We start from the raw sequence: 18,140 nt of genomic DNA on the forward strand, positions 1-18,140 counted from the left end.
TCCTCAGTTGCCAGGGGTAATAGGGGCCGAGGGGTGGGGTTGGGGGGGACGGACTAGAAAGTTTTGGTGGTGCATACTATTATTATTTATGTGTAGCTTCAGCGGGTATGCAAACTCATGTAGATCACCTCCAAAAAGTCATTCCTCAGGAATCAGGCAGGTGCACTAATGCCGAACAGCAACAGAAAAGTGACAACATAGTGTAGAACCAGGCAGACCAAAGGCCAAACTGGACATGACAACATAGATGCATTACTGTCTCTTTGTGTTAACAGCAAGTTCAAGGGCTTGATCCAAATCAGGAGTGCCGTGCAGGGGAAAAGGGGTTTAATCCTTCTGGTTTTAACCCGTATGGTTTTTCTGATGAAAATCACTCCTCTCCCTGAGCTACTATTTGCCTTGACAGGAAAAACATATGTGTGCGGATCCCCCACACTGCAGCTGCTATTTATAAATAGTTTAAACAGATGGAAATACATTCACACATCTTTATTTGTCTCATCTAGTTTGGCCCTGAGAGAGTAAAACAGTGACACACACATATACACACACCTAGAGAGATTCAGCAGGGATAGGATATGGGCTTCTTAAAGATAAATTCACATATATCACACTCTGTATGACCAAACTTGGCATGGGTACTCCTTTAGGAGATGCCATAGATATTGAGATGTTGCATGAGATCTTTAGTAAAGAAAACCACATAATATCAGCAGGGTGCTGAAAAACGCTGGTATTTGTGGCATAAGCAAAAGCTGCCAATGTTATTTTGAAAAAATGATTTCCGATAGAGTATTTGAACTCATTTTGTTTTCTGCAAACAGAAGAGTGACTTCAATCCAGAGCAGTATTTTGTCTTTCCCTTCTGTTTCAATTTTCATTGTTAATCATACTTATCACATCTATGAAGTGCCTCACAGTTTCAAGCCACTGTTGTTGACTAATTAAGCCTCACTTTAATTGCCATTAACATCAACATTTACCCAGATTACATACTGTGTCATAATGCCTGAGATGCCACATTTATTTCCTGTTTTATAAATAAGAAATTAACACAATGTTTGCCAGCATGATAGCTATTTATGAATGTCTTTCTCAGTGTTCCAGAATGCAGGATTGCCTCAGTGTGTTTATTACAGGTGAGAGAAAACTCAACTGTTTGGATGCCATGTAGAAATGTTTAGCTATCCTATGAAAGGTTGCATTTCAGGGATCTGCTCTAGCCTCTATACTTACATTTATTTATTGCCCCATCCTGAAAGTTTAAATTTATAATTATACAAGAGATTAAATGAGTATAAGATATCCAATTAAAACAGCTAGAGAATTATAAATACCACCTTGTACCACCTGGTATGTTTCCCAGACTATGGGAAACACCTATATCGGGCAGCAGCGATATAGGAAGATGCTGAAAGGCATCATCTCATACTGCACAGGAGATGACAATGGTAAACCCCTCCTGTATTTTACCAAACAAAACCACATGGCTCTGTGGTCGCCAGGAGTCGACACCGACTCAACAGTTCTTTACTTTACCACCTGAATGTGAGCCCAGTTAAAAGTTCTTACAGTAGCTCCCAGATGAAAAAAGTTGATCAGTTTGTCAAACCACTGCTGCTCCTCTACTGGCCTATGTTTTGGCTTAAAAAATCTCTCGTATTTGGGCCAACTTAGACTCCACACTTATTTCAGTGTGGAGGTGTCCAGAAACTCCTCTTGTGTGGTTAGGTTAGATCAGTTGCAGTTTGTGATTCCTGAGGATGTGGACGCGGTGCAGCCTACCACCTGTTCTCTTGACCCTTGCCCAACATGGCTTATACTATCTAGAAGGAGGGTTGTTGAAGAAGGTCTGGTAGAGATTACAAATGCTTGTCTGAGAGAAGGCAGGATGCCTCCTTGTCTTAAGGAGGCAATTATTAGACCACTTCTGAAGAAGCCTACCTTGGATCCCTCAGAGTTGAGCAACTACAGGCCTGTCTCCAACCTTCTGTGGCTGGGCAAGGTAATTAAGAGGGTGGTGGTCTCCCAGCTCCAGACAGTCTTGGAGGAAACTGATTATCTAGACCCATTTCAAACTGGTTTTCAGGAGGGCTATGGGATGGAGACTGCCTTGGTTGGCCTGATGGATGATCTCCAACTGGGAATTGACAGAGGAAGTGTGACTCTGTTGATCCTTTTGGACCTCTTGGCGGCTTTTGATACTATCGACCATAGTTTCCTTCTGGAACGTCTGAGAGGGTTGGGAGTGGGAGGTGTTGGGGACACCCTGACCCCAACATTAAACCCAGAGTCACCAACCCAGAGTTATATGGAATCCAGGCCTGTGTCTGATTCCATTTTATTAAGGAATCAATTAATGCCTGAATTCAGATGAACTGACCCAGGTCTCATGAATTGCCTCTGGACAGATGGTAATTGCTCTGTGAAGGAAGAGGCAATCCAGCATTGTTTTCTCAATGTTTGTGAAATGGGTCCTCAAAAGAGACACAATGGCCAAGCTTGGTCTCCTATCCAAGTGCTAAAATTTAACTTGCTATCAGATATTGTCTCTGGGAAGCTAGGAGCTGAGCTTGCATTCCCTCTTACAAAAAGTCCATGTTAATCATTGGTGGTTGCTCTGCTTTGCCCAAAGGGGATAATCCTGTCTCTCTTTCAGAGGCATTTGCTATGTAGAATTAGAAGTACTGTTATACCCGATTGTTGTCTTTAGAAATTCCACTCATGTAGATGCACACAAAAGAAAATGATTGAATTGTTTCTCACACCTATTGCTTTGATTCTTCCTTTGCTAACCCCTTTTTAACACTCTTGGGGGACCAGGTGCCAGAAATCTGGGGACAAGAGATGATGCCCATTTGCAAGCTCAGAGATGCAGATTTGCTTTGGGCAAATCTCAATAGAACAATCTCATCCCCAAACAGCAGCTAACAGGGGTGGAACTCAGATCCTGGACTGGGCTAATATCCTGAAAGAATTGGGCTCACAGAACAGAGCCAGCAAGCTTTGCCTACTAGCAGATCTTTGCTCAAGAGCAATCTCAGAGTTTTCTGTTCAAGCTGCAGGGCTAGAACAGGAACTCTTTCCATGGACAGGAACCGTTGGTGATCTCCGCTGAGAGTGAGAAGTCAAGACTACCCAGCCATGGTGCTCTCTCTCTCTCTCTCTCTGCTTTGCTCTGAGCATTCACCACCAGCCTGTCTAACTGCTTGAGGCCTGCATCGTTTCCAAGCTCCAGCAACAAACATGTCCTTTCAATCCTTCTTCCTGTCCTGTGTATAGGTTTCTCATGAGAACAATGAGGTGTTCTGGGACACTCATTTTCTGAAGGATATTCCATAACTTGACATGGTCAATGCAATCGAAGGCTTTTCTGTAGTCAATAAAGCACATATTGACTTCTTTCTGGTATTCTTTGGCTTTCTCAGTTATTCAGTGTGCATCAGCAATGATGGCTCTCATTCCCCGGCCTTTTCTGAAACCAGCTTGAGCATCCGGCATTTCCCTTTCCATGTAGGGCTCTAATCTATGTTGGATGATCCTGAGTATTATTTGAGCATGCAAAATTAAGGATATTGTGTGATAGTTTGCGCAATCTGTTAAGTCTCCTTTCTTTGGTATGGGTATGTAGACTGACCTCTTCCAATCTGTTGGCCACTGTGTCATTCTCCAAATTTGCTGGCATAGTTTGGTTAGAGCCTTAATTGATTCTTCTTCCATTGCTTGCCATATTTCTATAGCTATTCCATCAATTCCTGTAGCCTTCCGACTTGGTAATGACGGGAGTGGTGATCTAACTTCATCTTCCCGTACTAGAGGTTCTTGCAAGTAGGGAATATTTTCTAGAGTATCTTGGATGTTGACATTGATGTTGATGTCCCTGCTGTATAGATTTTCAGTATATTCCTTCAATCTCTGTTTGATCTTCTCTGAATCAGTTACTATCTGTCCTTTGGCATCCCTTAACATACCAATTCGAATTTGGAACCTCCCTATTAGTTCAGAGATTTTTTTTGAGAACTTGCCTTGTTTTTCCATGTCTATTTCCATCCTCAAGGTCTTTACTGATGTCATTGTAGCAGTGCTCCTTGTCTTTTCTAACAGCTTTCTGAAATTCCCTATTAAGTTCCTTCCTGAGGTCTATCTTTCTTGACTTTGGCTTCTCTTCTCGGCAATTTCCACCATCTGTTCTGACATCCATTTTGCTTTCTTCTGTTTTCACATTCATCCTTAACAACTTCTTTGATTTCATTCCCCAATCCCTCTGGTTCCCTATCAGTGAGGTTCAGATCTTCAAAATGGTTCCTGATGTTCTCATTGAAAATGGTGGGTACATTCTCAAGATCATATCATGGGAGCTGGATAGCTTTGTTTTTCCACTTTAGCTTGACTTGTAGCTTGCACATGAGCAGTTCGTGATCTGTTCCACAATCGGCCCCCGGCCATGTCTTTGCTGTTATTACTGAGCTCTTCCATCTCCTTGGACCAATAATGTAATCAATTGGATTTCTATGTACTTCATCTGGTGATGTCCATGTGTATAGGTGCCGCTTGGTTGTTTGAAGAATGTGTTACCAATGAAGAGACCATTGGCTTGGCAGAAACTAATAAGTCATTCTCCTGCTTCGCTTCTATTTCCTAGGCCATATAGGCCAACTGTGTTTTCCTCCTTAGCTTTTCCAACTTTGGCATTCCAGTCTCCTACCACCAGCATCACATCTTGGTTGTATGTTTTGTCAATTTCAGACTGGACTTGAGCATAAAACTAATTAACTTTCTGTTCTTCTGCATCAGTTATTGGGGCATAGACTTGAAGAACTGTCATGTTAAATGGTTGTCCACAAAATCTAATTGATATTAGTTGGTCACTGACCGCATTGTATCCAAATACTATCATTGCTATATCCTTCCTGACTATGAGAGCAGCACCATTCCTTCTTTAGCTTTCATGTCCTGAGTAGTAAACAGTATGGTTTTCTGACTGAAAGTGTCCCATTCCAGTCCATTTTAATTCACTTATGCCCAAGATGTCAATCTGTAGTTGATTCATTTCATCTTTCACTGTGTTGAGCTTTCCCATATTCATGCTTCTTATGTTCTATGTTCCCATTGTAATTCTGTCTTTGCAGCTTCGGATTTTCTTTTACCGCACGGCAACATCAGCTGCTAGATGTCCAAAAGGCTTTAGTCTAACTGCGTCATAAACACCATTGGTACTCTGAGAGATCCTCAGCATCTTTCTTGTAATCCTACCCACATTCTTTAAAAGTCAGAAAAACTCTGTCAATCATGACTTCCTATCTCTTAAACCTCTGTAGGGGGATCTAATAACTTACCTATATGCAAACTTATTTCACTGAGGAATTATTAAAGAATAATATTTCTAGCATCATTATGCATAAACAACACAGTCCATGCATGTGTGTGGGTGGGGTGTGGGTGGGATTGCTTTTCTCATTCCATCTGCTATGAAATATCAAACATTCTTCTCTTGGTCTAGTGAATATATCAGTCCTAATCCTTGTTTTCCTTAAACCTGATATTATGTTCCTTCAAGCATTCAATGCAAAATTTCTAGCTCTGTAGTCAAATTTCATGGTCTTGATCCTCCAATATCCATACTAATACCTAAAATTTTATTCATTTTTAACCTTACCCTCTAAAAAAAATTCCCCGAAATTCACCCTTGCCTGTAGATTTAGCAATAGCAATAGCACTTACATTTATATACCGCTTTATAGCCGAAGCTCTCTAAGCGGTTTACAATGATTTAGCATATTGCCCCCAACATTCTGGGTACTCATTATGCTTAGAATTTCTAGCTAGATAAGAAAGTAATGATATTTATTATTCTTTTATTTTTGTATTTCAGTGAAATGATATATGAAAGTTAGAAAACCAACTTTCCATTGTTTCTTCCTTTTCTTTCCAATGATGGGTCTAGGACTATTGATATACGGAGTTGGTGCTGAGACTGCCAGACTTGATTCACGGTATCAAGTCTGGCAGTCCCTGCACCAACTGAACCTTATAAACCAAGGCTCCACTTAAGGAAGAACAGGAAAGATCAAAATATTAAAAAGGCACAAATAAAGCCTAGGAACACTCATATATGTCCAGTGCTGGCTTGTTGCTGCTTGCCACTTGAGGTGAATGGCAACATGCTTCTTTGCCCCGCTGTCTGATCCCACCCCAGGCAGGAGCTGGTGATGACACTACCCCACCCACCTCACTGCCCCTGCCCCTTTCTGACTCCATCCTATGGTTCTCAAGTTCATACACCACCCTCTTCCCCCTTGCTGCCAGCTTCAGTGGCTGAGGTGTGTCTCTGCCACGGCTGGCTCTTTGACGCACATGAGGCAGCATAGTGTGTGTCTTCAGCAGGGTGACTCTTCTCAATCACTGCTTACTAATAAGGCAGCAGCAGAAGAAGAAGAAGCAGAACTCTCTCTCTCTCTCTCTCTCTCTCTCTCTCTCTCTCCTCCCGCAACAAACATATCCACTAAAGCTAAAGAGAGTGGTGCCTGGGCTTGTGAGGCATGTGAGTGGAGCCAGGGAGCGGCAGGTCCAGCAAAGTAAAATGGAAATTGAATGCAGAATAACAGTTCTCCTCTGAAGCTTCACTTTACTGGCTCTAAGGTTATAATTATTGATGAACAGCCAAGGCCCACCACCCACTTTCTTCCTCCACAGGGATAATAAACATGCTTCTGCCTGTTTAAAACTGAGGGAGTGATTAATTCATTTCAGGGGAACAGTGTTATACTGGAACACTATGTGACCATGTAGGAATACTCTAGTGTGAGTAAAATTATGTTTGTAAACATACTATGAGAGTTTAGGGGATGGTCCTCTGAGCAAAAGTCCTATTACTTATGAAAGCTTTAGGGCTCTATGGTTTTCTTTTCTTAACTTGCATCCTCTTTCTCTTGAGGAATGTCTTCCTCCTAGTTCCATGTGTCTGCCTTAATCAACTTCAAACACATCCTAAGTTAATATGCTTATATTTCGGTCAGACTCAATGCTAGCATCCCTATGTCCAGGGGCGTCATTAGGGGGTGGCCCATGGAACATGGACCCCCCATTAACTGCTTTGAGTTCCAAATTTCATCAGCCACCTCCCTCCTCCATGATTTCTCCAGAAAGGAAGTGAAGCAATGGAGGTATCTGCAGAGTATGGGAGAGAACTTCTAGCCTCACTCAGCTCTCTGCTGCTTCCACCTTCATAGGTGCTGTCATCTAATACTAGATACTTAAAAACAAAACATGCACAATTATTCTTGGTGGGATATGATTGCGTCTAACTATCAAAAGGGGAGCTGTGGGCCTGGGCTCTGGATCTTTTTACCTAGCAATGCTCTTGTTTATCTCAAATCAAAATTATATTTACAACAAAACTGGTGCCAGTTTTGGGGATGGAGGTATTTGACATGACAAAAAGGGCAGGACTATTTTTGCCCATTTTGAGGATTCCAGCTTCAGTTCATCCTATTCAAATCTTTAAGCTACTTGGTTCAAACACCTTAACAACAACAATTGACCTGTTAGTCTTACCATAGATCAGTTCAACCTAACTGTAAGCAAAAGTAAGACAGGCAAGCTTAGATTGCTTCAAAAGCTGTGGTTTGCAATGCTGAATACAGTTTGCCCTTAGCTACACCTGTGGTTAAAGTGTTTTCTATACCAGTTCAAGCACCTGTTGTTTTTCTACTGTAGAAAAGGTCTTGGTTCACTAAACCTCTTCAAGGACTGCATTCATTCATCCACACATCTATTAAGACTATGAGACATTTCCCATGACTTTTTCTGTAATACATATCTCAAATATTGCTTGTTTCACATGAAAATATTTTTGTATCTAAATTGTATTGCTTGAATGTGTGAGATCTGATCAGAAACACAGCAGAAAAGAAAAGAAAAGGGAAATGTGCATTTTATGACTGAGAGATAAAACTGGTTTTGGCTTCATAACATAAATAGGGTAAGAGCTGCTTGAAACATTTATTTTTTACATGCACATGGAAAAATGTAATGCAGACATGTAACAAAAGTATATTTGCAGATGCATGAATTGTACAGATAGGGACTGCAGGTACACACATTGCCAAAAACATATTTGATGCTGCATGTGTGAAACAGCTCCTAGAGAAAACTAAATATGATAAACGATTCTCCATATAGCTTTGTCCATATTGTTGGAGATGCAGCTCCTGATGGCATCAACCCTTAGCACCAGCAACACCATTGACAACTATGGGCACTAGGGACAGAGATAGTGAGCAAGGGTATTCCCTCTTTCACTTTCTCTATTCTACTTCTGCTTTGTTAGACTGATAGCCTCAGGTTTCATTTTCTCATCTGGAGAGAGAGACTTCCTTCTTCTTCCTCCCCTCTTCCTATATGTAGCTAGAAGCAAGGCATGTAGGTCTTATCTATCTCCCCACTGGTTTTCCTAAATAAACTACTTTATTTAGAACTTTAACTTCATGTCTCTAGACAATGGGGCTATTTCTACAACCAGGAGAAATTGGGCTAAGGGACCCTAGACCAATTTCTCCTGGTTGTCTGCTGCCACGGAAGCCGCACGGCTCCTGGCAACAAGCCACCCAAACTACCCCTCCCCTTAAACATGGTTAGCGCAGCAAGCGCTCTGCTAACCGCATTTAGTTGATCGTGTGATGCCATGGCACAGCTCTGCGCCATGGCAACACATGAGGAGATCCCCGCTGGGAGGCTGAAATAAGCCTCCCGGTCTCGGGGGTCTCTCCAGAATGCCTCGCACACTTGCATGGGGCATCCTGGGACTTCTGGTGGCCAGGTGGCCCCCGATCCCTGCGGCCCCTGCCAGCTCTGTTATAGAGCCAGTAGCCCAGGGCTTGGAGGTTGCTCGTGTGTGGGGAGAGCCGGCTAAGCCTGCTCTCCTCTACAAACCCTCCTGGCGCTTCACACGGGGTATGTGAAGCGCCTCAATATTAATTAGCTCTGCTCTCCTTACCTGTGCATTTCTGTTGCAGCTGGGGTTAGGGGTGTGAATCAAAATTAGTGATTTGGCTCGGATTTGAATTGGAGCCATACCATGTGCTTTTGAAATGGTTCAGTCAAATCGACCAGCCAATCCGGTCTGTTTGACTGAACCGGTTCAGTGGTTCGAGTGGCTAATACTTGTAAAGGGGAATCCAGTGACAGTTCGCTTTTACAAGTAAACAGGGGGTTCTGTAAGTGTTAAGGGGTGGCCATGCAGAGGTGGCGAGAGAAGTAGAAAATGTCTTACCTGGCCAGCAAGGCTGCTGGTGCCGCCTCTCCCCACCCCCCACCCCCCTCTGTGGCCCCAAGCACACACAATGCTTTGTTTAGGAAGCTGCCTGCATGGCAGCAGTGCAGTTCCAGATGTGCGGATGTGCAGAGGCATTTGGATGGCATCTGAGGATATGCAGAGGCTACGCAAATGGCCTCTGCTCTTTTGTAGAGGCCCAAACCCATCTGGCTGCCCTTTCTCTGCCAAACCAGTTTGCCTCAACTGGGCTGGGTCCAGTTCAATTGTGGACTGAACTGCTCCTGATTCAGTTCACGATCGAGCTACTGAACTGGCCTGGTTTGTGGAGAACCGGTTTGGTAGCCCTAGCTGGGGTAGATAAAGACATCTCCCCACCAAGCTCTCTAACACATATAATCTGGTGAAAATCACTACACCTTCTTTACTTCAGCATGGCTGTACTAGTTGAAGACTTGACCCATCAGCATATCAGATTACTTATAACAAAAGACTTATCGGGAAAGTTGGATTTTATTCCTAACTCTTCTTCTACTGATTTGCTGTCAAATCCAGTGAATGTTTTGGAACACTTATTTTACTTATTCTCTTCATCTGGGAACACAAGATGTTGTTTACCTGAGGCTTCTTTGGCATTTTAAAACTAATGTTCTTCTTCAGCATTTTAAAACTAATGTGAAATGGACTATGGAATTTCAAATTATTTGTACTACAAAATAGCTGTTAACAGAGCTTAGAAGTCATAACAGCAAAAGACCTTATTAAAACAATATTTCTAACAACAAATATGAATCAAATGTGCATTAAAAATCTGGGTGAGGTAGGGGCAGGAGAAATTCTTATTCCTGCCAGAACCTTAAATAGTTCCATGCTTAGGCCTGTAGTTACAGACAAGGGTTTGGATCCAGATATCTGCATGCACATGAAGTATACCAAAGTATGGAATACCACAGTTTACACTCCTGGGCCTAATGAAGACAGGACATGCTTATACGGATAAAATAGGGCCACTTTATTGATGTACAGCAGAAATAAGACTTGCAATGACGTACCTAAATAACCAGAGTGCGGGTACTCCTCCCATGTGAGACAGCCTCCAGGTCTTGACATCCTCTCATTGTGAGGCTTTCCCCTGCTGAGGAGAGGGCAACACAGCCTACCCCAACCCAAGCTGCAGAACTCTGAGTGCTGAGCCAAGCCACTCACCGAGGAGAGGCCATTCCCAACCCTCCGGGCTGCAAAAACCCTGCGGGGCTGTCCCATGCCCCCCGCCCCATGGTCCTTCTAATTCTTTTCCATCTCTGTGCGGAATGAGTTTTATTCTGGGTGGCAGTATCAAGGCAGTATGTGCGCACATGCATTAAGAGCGGGGCCTTCCTGATTCAACCTTAGCGGGATCTAAAATGAACTGAGTGGGCATCCAAATACTCATGAGCATGCACACATGCTCGCTCCTTAGAGGGAACAGTGCCCCTCATCACCTCAAATGGCCCTCTGGCCGGACACCGTTAATCAATCTACCTACCTCACACCCACACTCTCCTGCCAAGTGAGGAGAGCTGGTCTTGTGGTAGCAAGCATGACCTGACCCCTTAGCTAAGCAAGGTCTGCCCTGGATGCATATGAATGGGAGACTAGAAGTGTGAGCACTGTAAGATATTCCCCTTAAGGGATGGAGCCGCTCTGGGAAGAGCATCTAGGTTCCAAGTTCACCCCTGGCGATATCTCCAAGAGAGGGCTGAGAGAGATTCCTGCCTGCAACCTTGGAGAAGCCGCTGCCAGTCTTTGAAGACAATACTGAGCTAGATAGACCAATGGTCTGACTCAGTATATGGCAGTTTCCTATGTTCCTAAGTGACCAATTACACCTTTAATGCATACCTATGACCCAACCCCAAAGGACTCAGCGAGAAGTAGGCAAGAAAAGGCAACACCTATCATCATTCCGTTGCGAACCAAAAAATTCTTACTTGGCCCCACTGGCTACCGACTATCCCTCACTGAGTAAAGGGCAGGCGGGCGGGCGTGTGCCACGCCGCAGGGTGACTGGGGCAAATAAAGACCATGTGCGGGGGGAGGCAAGATGGTGCTGTGCCTGCCTCACATGCCAGAGGCACAACCTTGCCTCATCGGGATTGGCAAATCTGTGGTACAGAGGTTATATAAACAGGATGACACCCCTCCCTACTACACCCACCCACCCTGCACGTTGAGAATTTTTCTGCTCACACATAAGAGGAGAGGTGACATTTCCTTCTGGTAGTAGCCCTTTCCACCTCATGAGATGCTGATTCAGAGGCTCCTTGGGGGTGTGGGGATATGCTGCTGAAAGCAGGACTAAAAAACTTCTAGTGTGCTAATGGAACATCACTCATGGTAGCTGGGATCCTGGCCGTTACTGTAAGTGATTTTCAATAGGGTTTCACAATTCTCCAGCAGTCTGTCTGTCAGTCTGTCTGTATGTATTTATTTGAAACATTTTATATACCGCCCACTTTTTTCTACTTGATACTGTGCCCATATGAATAAGCCTATGGGATTTGGTATAAATTTAAATGATTAAATTATCAACAGCCCCAGGGTCGTCTCCTCACACTTACCTCCGGAAGCAAAGGGGAGACAAACCCTGTCAGCCAAACTGCTGAGAGAACTGGCAAGATGGAAGGAAAGATCACACTGTATGCAGATCCTGTAATGATTAGTTGTTAAAGCCCTGCGGAAAAATACTGCTCAAGATTATTCAGCAATTTGGTGCAGTATATGGATATAAAATTAATAGAAACAAATTAGAATTAATTGGTCTGCACTTTAACAAAATATTCAAGCAGGAATTAAAAAATTAAACATAGGTTAGAATGTTCTAAAAAGCCATTAAACTGTCTTAGTATACATTTATTAGAGGATCTGAAGTCATTGTTACTGAATAATTATGAATTAAATATAAAGAATATAGAAAGGACACATGAAATTGGAAACTATTATTATGGCTTAGCAGGAATGCCTGCATTAAAATGAATACAATTCTATTTTTTATTTAATACAATTAAATTATATTTGAGTAAATCTGCATTATTTATGTATTTATTTATTATATTTCTATACCGCCCTATCCATCCAAAGTACACCAACCAAAAAATAAACACCCATTTAAAACAATCAGCTTAAAACAATATAAAAACAAATTTTTAAAACAGTTTAAAACCAGTTTAAAAACATTTAAGAACAATTTTAAAATCTTGGAAGGTTTTTAAATTATGAATTGATAATTAATGACTTTTATCAGGGAGGAGGAACAAATTTAGACTGAGCATTCTGTCACTTTAAAAATATTGTTAGCCACTCCTAAAGGATTGGAATTTAAGTCTTAACAAACAAACATACAAAAGAGAGGGGAATGTGGCTTAGCTGCTTCAAATGTTGTTTTGTGTTATCTGGTTGAACAATTGGTGGATACCATCATGGCACAGCGCTCAGGGATATATTTTTGGGTGACACAGAGGACTTCTGGAGGAAGGGGAGCTCATTAAAATTCACACACATGCCCTCACCGCAAGTGGCAGTGCTGTGTTAGAATTTGACTGCAGCATCGATGCATTTCATGGGGCACCAGCATTTTCAGTTAGGATGCTGGCCATTTCCCCCCAATATTTATAATGGATTTACTTTCTTTGAACATTGCATTTCAGGGAAGGATACGTTTCAAATAATTAACAGAAGTTGAAAAAATCTTTACTGATACAACTTAGAGGAAAATATAGCAATGTATAATGTATTGTTAGGTCTAAATGTGACACATGTAGACTGGTCTAGAATGAAATGGATTAGACAAGAAGGTTGTTTACATGACCTTTTGCTGGGTTGGGGAGGGCGGGTGTGGGGAAGGCAGGACAGCACCTATCTTCTCCCCCAACAATCCAGCAGCACTTCCAGCCACGTGGCTTGTGCACCCACATTACCAGTACTGCCATGAGCCGCACAGCGTTCTGGACGCTGGTGGCACAGTGGGGAAATGCTTGACTAACAAGCAGAAGGTTGTCGGTTCGAATCCCCGCTGCTACTATATCGGGCAGCAGCGATATAGGAAGATCTGAAAGGCATCATCTCCTACTGCATGGGAGGAGGCAATGGTAAACACCTCCTGTATTCTACCAAAGAAAACCACAGGGCTCTGTGGGTGCCAGGAGTCAAAATCGACTTGAAGGCACACTTTACTTTATGGTGAAGAGAGCTGGTCTTGTGGTAGCAAGCATGACTTGTCCCCATAGCTAAGCAGGGCCTGCCCTGGTTGCATATGAATGGGAGACTTGATGTGTGAGCACTGTAAAATATTGCCTTTAGGGAATGGAGCCGCTCTGGGAAGAGCGAAAGTTCCAAGTTCTCTCTCTGGCTTCTCCAAGATAGGGCTGAGAGAGATTCCTGCCTGCAACCTTGGAGGAGCCGCTGCCAGTCTGTGAAGACAATACTGAGCTAGACGGACCTATGATCTGACTCAGTATATGGCAGTTTCCTATGTTCCTAAAATGCATCATAATGCCCCCACAATGCACTGTGCGATGGTGTCCGGCTCTGTGTCTGCTCGGGCTGCATGCAGCCCAAGCATTCACACAACTCCATACCTGGGTAAAGGTTTGGGTAATATTCCTGGGGTGACCAGGGAGGCAGCGCTGGGATCAGCCTCAATCCCAAAGCTTCACACGAGCAGCCCTACTGTGCCAGCCGGGTAAGAACCTTTCTACCTTTCTCGCTGCCCGCCCTCAGCAGCCCTTCTGCACCAGCCAGGAAGAGCCTTTCTACCTTTCTTGCCATACCCTACCCTACCAAGTCTGGGTGGGACTGCTCAAGGAATAGTATAATTAGAAACAAATGGGAAATCTATGATGCAGTCAACAAACATGTTTTCACTATATCAGAAGTTAAAGCACAGCATAAACAAATCTGTTATTGATATTTAACTCTGGAGACATTGAATACAATGTATCTTCAAAATGTTTATGAATGTTGGAAATGTAATTTGGTCAAAACAAATCCATTACATTTTGGTTGGGAAGTCCTATTGTTCAAGCTTATTGGGATAATGATTCTCCAAAACAGAAATATTATAACAGAATGTATAATCCTTAGTAATCTTCCAGAAAGGATCTCTGGTTAGTACTGAGCTATGTGGAAAAACAGAGGCAGATCCTCATTTTAAAAATTTAGATATTATATGGTTTTTAATCCCCTGTTGCTGATGCCACATAAAACTGTCCCTTTAAGTCCTTCACTTAATGTTTTTTTAAAAAATTAACTCTTCATCTGATTGATAACCTGTTTTCTTCTGTATCAGGACTTGATAATCTTTAGCGAGGATGAACCTTCAACCACTTCTGTGCAATCAACATTTCCTACCAGATTCTCTAGGGAGGAATCTGCAATGGCAACAGATACCAAAGCATCAGCCAGTGAACCCTGGAATGCAAGTAGGTAGAAAACAAAAAGCAGAGCCTGGATTATGCACTCATAGAAAATTATTTGACTGAGGATTTCTTTCATAAGACTAGAACTTCACAGTATGAGGATGAGGATGATGTGCCTAAACTAAGGTGTTATTCAAGCATAAAATTAATGGTAAGACCCTCTCTGCAAGCTTGCAATCTAAACAATGGAGTGGACTGACAGTAGGATCAGAACTGACTAAAGGAAGTGCTTCTTCACAGAATACTTAACTAATGGAATTTACTGTCATAAGATATGGTAATGATCATTAGCTTAGATGACTTAGAGCATTCTCTGTAACTTCACAAATTGTTGCCATGGAGACAAGGTCACAGAAGAAAACAGTATCCCGGTGTGAGATGTTACTGATAGAAAAAATAAGCATTTGGAGTTGGTGAACTCAAGTAGCTAGGATTCTGTTTTCATGTCAGATCTTATCTTCTTGGCAGTAAAAGAAATCCCAGAGAGCAGAAACTGAACTGTTGTTCATTATTATCATCCATATCTAACTTGTTTCTGCCTTTAAAAATCTTATGGGGAATGGGAAATACATATATCCACATATCTGCATATGTGAAATAGGCAATGAATGTGCCTTTCTAAAATCTAATCTTAATACAGATTGAAGTTCATTTTTCTATTACCAGTAATGGCCAGTTAAAGAACTGGAACAATGAAAGGCTTGACAGCATATTTTTCTGTATTTATTGACATCCCCCTTCCTCCACCAAAAGCTCTGATGGAATTTTATGGCACAGTTTTGACTGCTGTTTTCTGAGCTGAGTCCATGCAGCTCAGGACACAACTCAGTGGAGAGGATTTCCATCCTGCTAAAAGGAGGTATTACTACAGGAACATATGGGACATGTACTGTTGTCCGGGCTACACGTCCCTGTCCCTTTTACCAAGCCTAGGTAGGCTTATCAGGCCCAGGTAGGCTTATCAAGTCAGGCCTCAGAGGAGGGATGGGGAGGAGGTTGAGCATCACCCTGTGCCTCCTCCATCCCAGGCTGCTTGCTCCTTGTGTCAGCCCTTCTCCGGGGGCCCCTGACACTCTCCACCAGCCAGACTCTCATCCCCGGCCATCTCTTTATATGTCTCTTCACAGGCTATGCATTGCCTGCCCCCAATTACGGGGCCTATGTCCCTCTTTATTCCCAGTAATTGGCTGCCCTTTACAGCTGTTGCCAATGCCTCTCTCCCTGCTCCCTCCTCCTGCTCAGACCCCCTCCCCTTGGGAGGTGTGCTGCTGATGTTATCCTCGCATGCCTCCTCTTTGGCCTCTTCAGGGCTTTGCTCCTCCTCCACTGGAGCCGGGTCCCTGCCCATTGGCTGTCTTTCCCCTGCTTCTCCCCGACTGCCACCCACCCCTGTCACCTTGAGCCCCCTCACCACCCTGTCCTTGGAGGTAAGGACAATCGGCCTTACTGGACAACTATATAAATGAAGGCAGAAAAATAAAGGTACAAAACCTTTAAACTAGTAAGCAATGTTTTAAAAAAGTATTAAATTATGGTTGCCAGCTTCCCCAGGGCAAGAGAATATGTTACATTAATTCCCACAGCCAAGGCTAGATTTGGTAAAACTTAATATTGCTGTGGTATTTATTTGTGTGTTTTTGTATTAAGTTTCTTAATCTGCTACCTTCCACACTTCAAAAGAATTCACATAAAAGCAGGGGCCAACATCCTGGCTAAAGTTCTGTACATGCAGTGAAAAGATGCACAGCTGCAGCAGAAGTGTCCCTGCCCCTGAAGTGCAGATGCTTGCGTATGAGGGAGGCACAATTTTTGCCAATCTTCCTTTCCCCCAGAAGCACTCTGAGCAATGCAAAGTGATGTCCCTCAACCCTCAGAGATATAATTGCACATTACTTTCAAGGGGAAGGGAAATCCCTGAAAATTGCTCCCCTCATGCAAGCACCCATGCTTCAGAAGCAGGGATACTACCATTACAACTGTGCACCCCTGTGTCAGGATGTCAGCTGGTAAAGGTATTAGCAACATTTTTAAACCATAAAGTTCTGAACAAAACATAAAGACGGCCAGTGTAGCAACAAAGCTTGTAGTGGCTTTTCATAGCTACCTACCCAGCATCCTCAGATGCCTTATGGAATAAAAACAGAAGTTAGCCGTGCTGACCCACAGGAAAAAAAATCCAAAAGCTACAATCTAGTAACACTTTCTCAAGGCATTACTAGATTGTGGCTTATGGAATAAAAAGCTCTTCTTGTGCAGTTCTGAAAAGACCAAGAGGGAACCAACCTGACAAACTGCATTGGGCCAGCAGTTCCATGGTGCTACCTTCGCAGAATGTGCCCTCCTCATTGCAACCAACCATCACTGAAGTACTCAAAGCAGCTTCTTGTCAGATGATCTCAGCCACATGAAACATTCTCAGAGAAAATGAATGCTGTGGTAGATTATTTCAATTGTATGCCTTCAGAGGAAAGCAAATAGATACTGAACTAGAAAATAGTTCTGCAGGAGCCTTTCCAGACTGCCTGCTTTAGTGCAGGAGGAAGTGGTCTAATATCAGACCACTTAGCACAAGAGTACCCTACCTCCTCCTTTCTATTCAAATGTGCAGGCCAAGAAAGAGCAGGTATATGCGTATGTGTGGTGGAGCATTCTTTTAAACCTTTGCTATTTTTCTGAAAGAATAATAGAAGTGTGACTCATTTTTTTTAAAAAAATTATTTGCTGTGGGTCTTGCTCAAGGCTGCCATGTGTCTCTATAGCTAGCTACAAGGGTTTTTTTTTTTACATAGAGGTCAATGGAAAATTAGAGCTGGCTCCAATGGCCATGGAGCTCTGAAACCAGGCACAGTTGTAGGACAGGATAGTGGGACTCTGTGTACTAAATTTGAAACAGATTGGTCAAATGATTGATTTTTAATAATTTTTTTGCACAGAGAGGTTAAATATTTTCTCTGTTGATCTTGTGCAAGACTGCGATCAGCCACCAGGTGGCAGGCTTGCAGAAGACCAACGGGGGTGGGAAAGTGAAGCACTCTCCCTGTCTAGATTAAAAATCATCAAATTGGCCCATCAGCTTTGAATTTAATACACTGAGTCCCACTATCCTATACTACAACTGTGCTGGTTTCAGAGATCCATGGCCATCCCTTCCCAACTTACTAATTGTTTCTAATTTTCCATTGACCTCCATCTTAAAAGAACAACCTTGTAGCTGGCTATAGAGACATGTGGCAGCCATGGCAAATTATTTTCCATGCTTTTCAGGAAGGAAGATATTTTGAGATGAAAGAGAAAAAAGATAGAAATGAATGAATGGAATTTGACTCCTGGGCACAGGAAACAAGTCTGTCCAGAGTGCTATTATGTCAGCAGACACTTGGCAAAGCCACACCTCCATCTTATCTTGATACGCT

At 42.8% G+C, this 18,140-nt stretch overlaps 1 protein-coding gene across 5 annotated transcripts in view; it reads left to right on the forward strand.

Moving 5' to 3' along the window:
- ENTHD1 (ENTH domain containing 1) overlaps window positions 1-18,140 on the forward strand; it is a 59,321-nt gene that overhangs the window by 16,948 nt on the left and 24,233 nt on the right. For all 5 annotated transcript variants that reach the window (XM_053257084.1, XM_053257080.1, XM_053257083.1 and 2 more), the window contains one exon: window positions 14,598-14,730. In XM_053257084.1, coding sequence (XP_053113059.1) covers window positions 14,598-14,730 — 133 coding nt within the window. The remainder of the gene's footprint in view (window positions 1-14,597; window positions 14,731-18,140) is intronic.

This window comes from Hemicordylus capensis, chromosome 5 (assembly GCF_027244095.1).
Source record: "Hemicordylus capensis ecotype Gifberg chromosome 5, rHemCap1.1.pri, whole genome shotgun sequence".
Classification (NCBI taxonomy): domain Eukaryota; kingdom Metazoa; phylum Chordata; class Lepidosauria; order Squamata; family Cordylidae; genus Hemicordylus; species Hemicordylus capensis.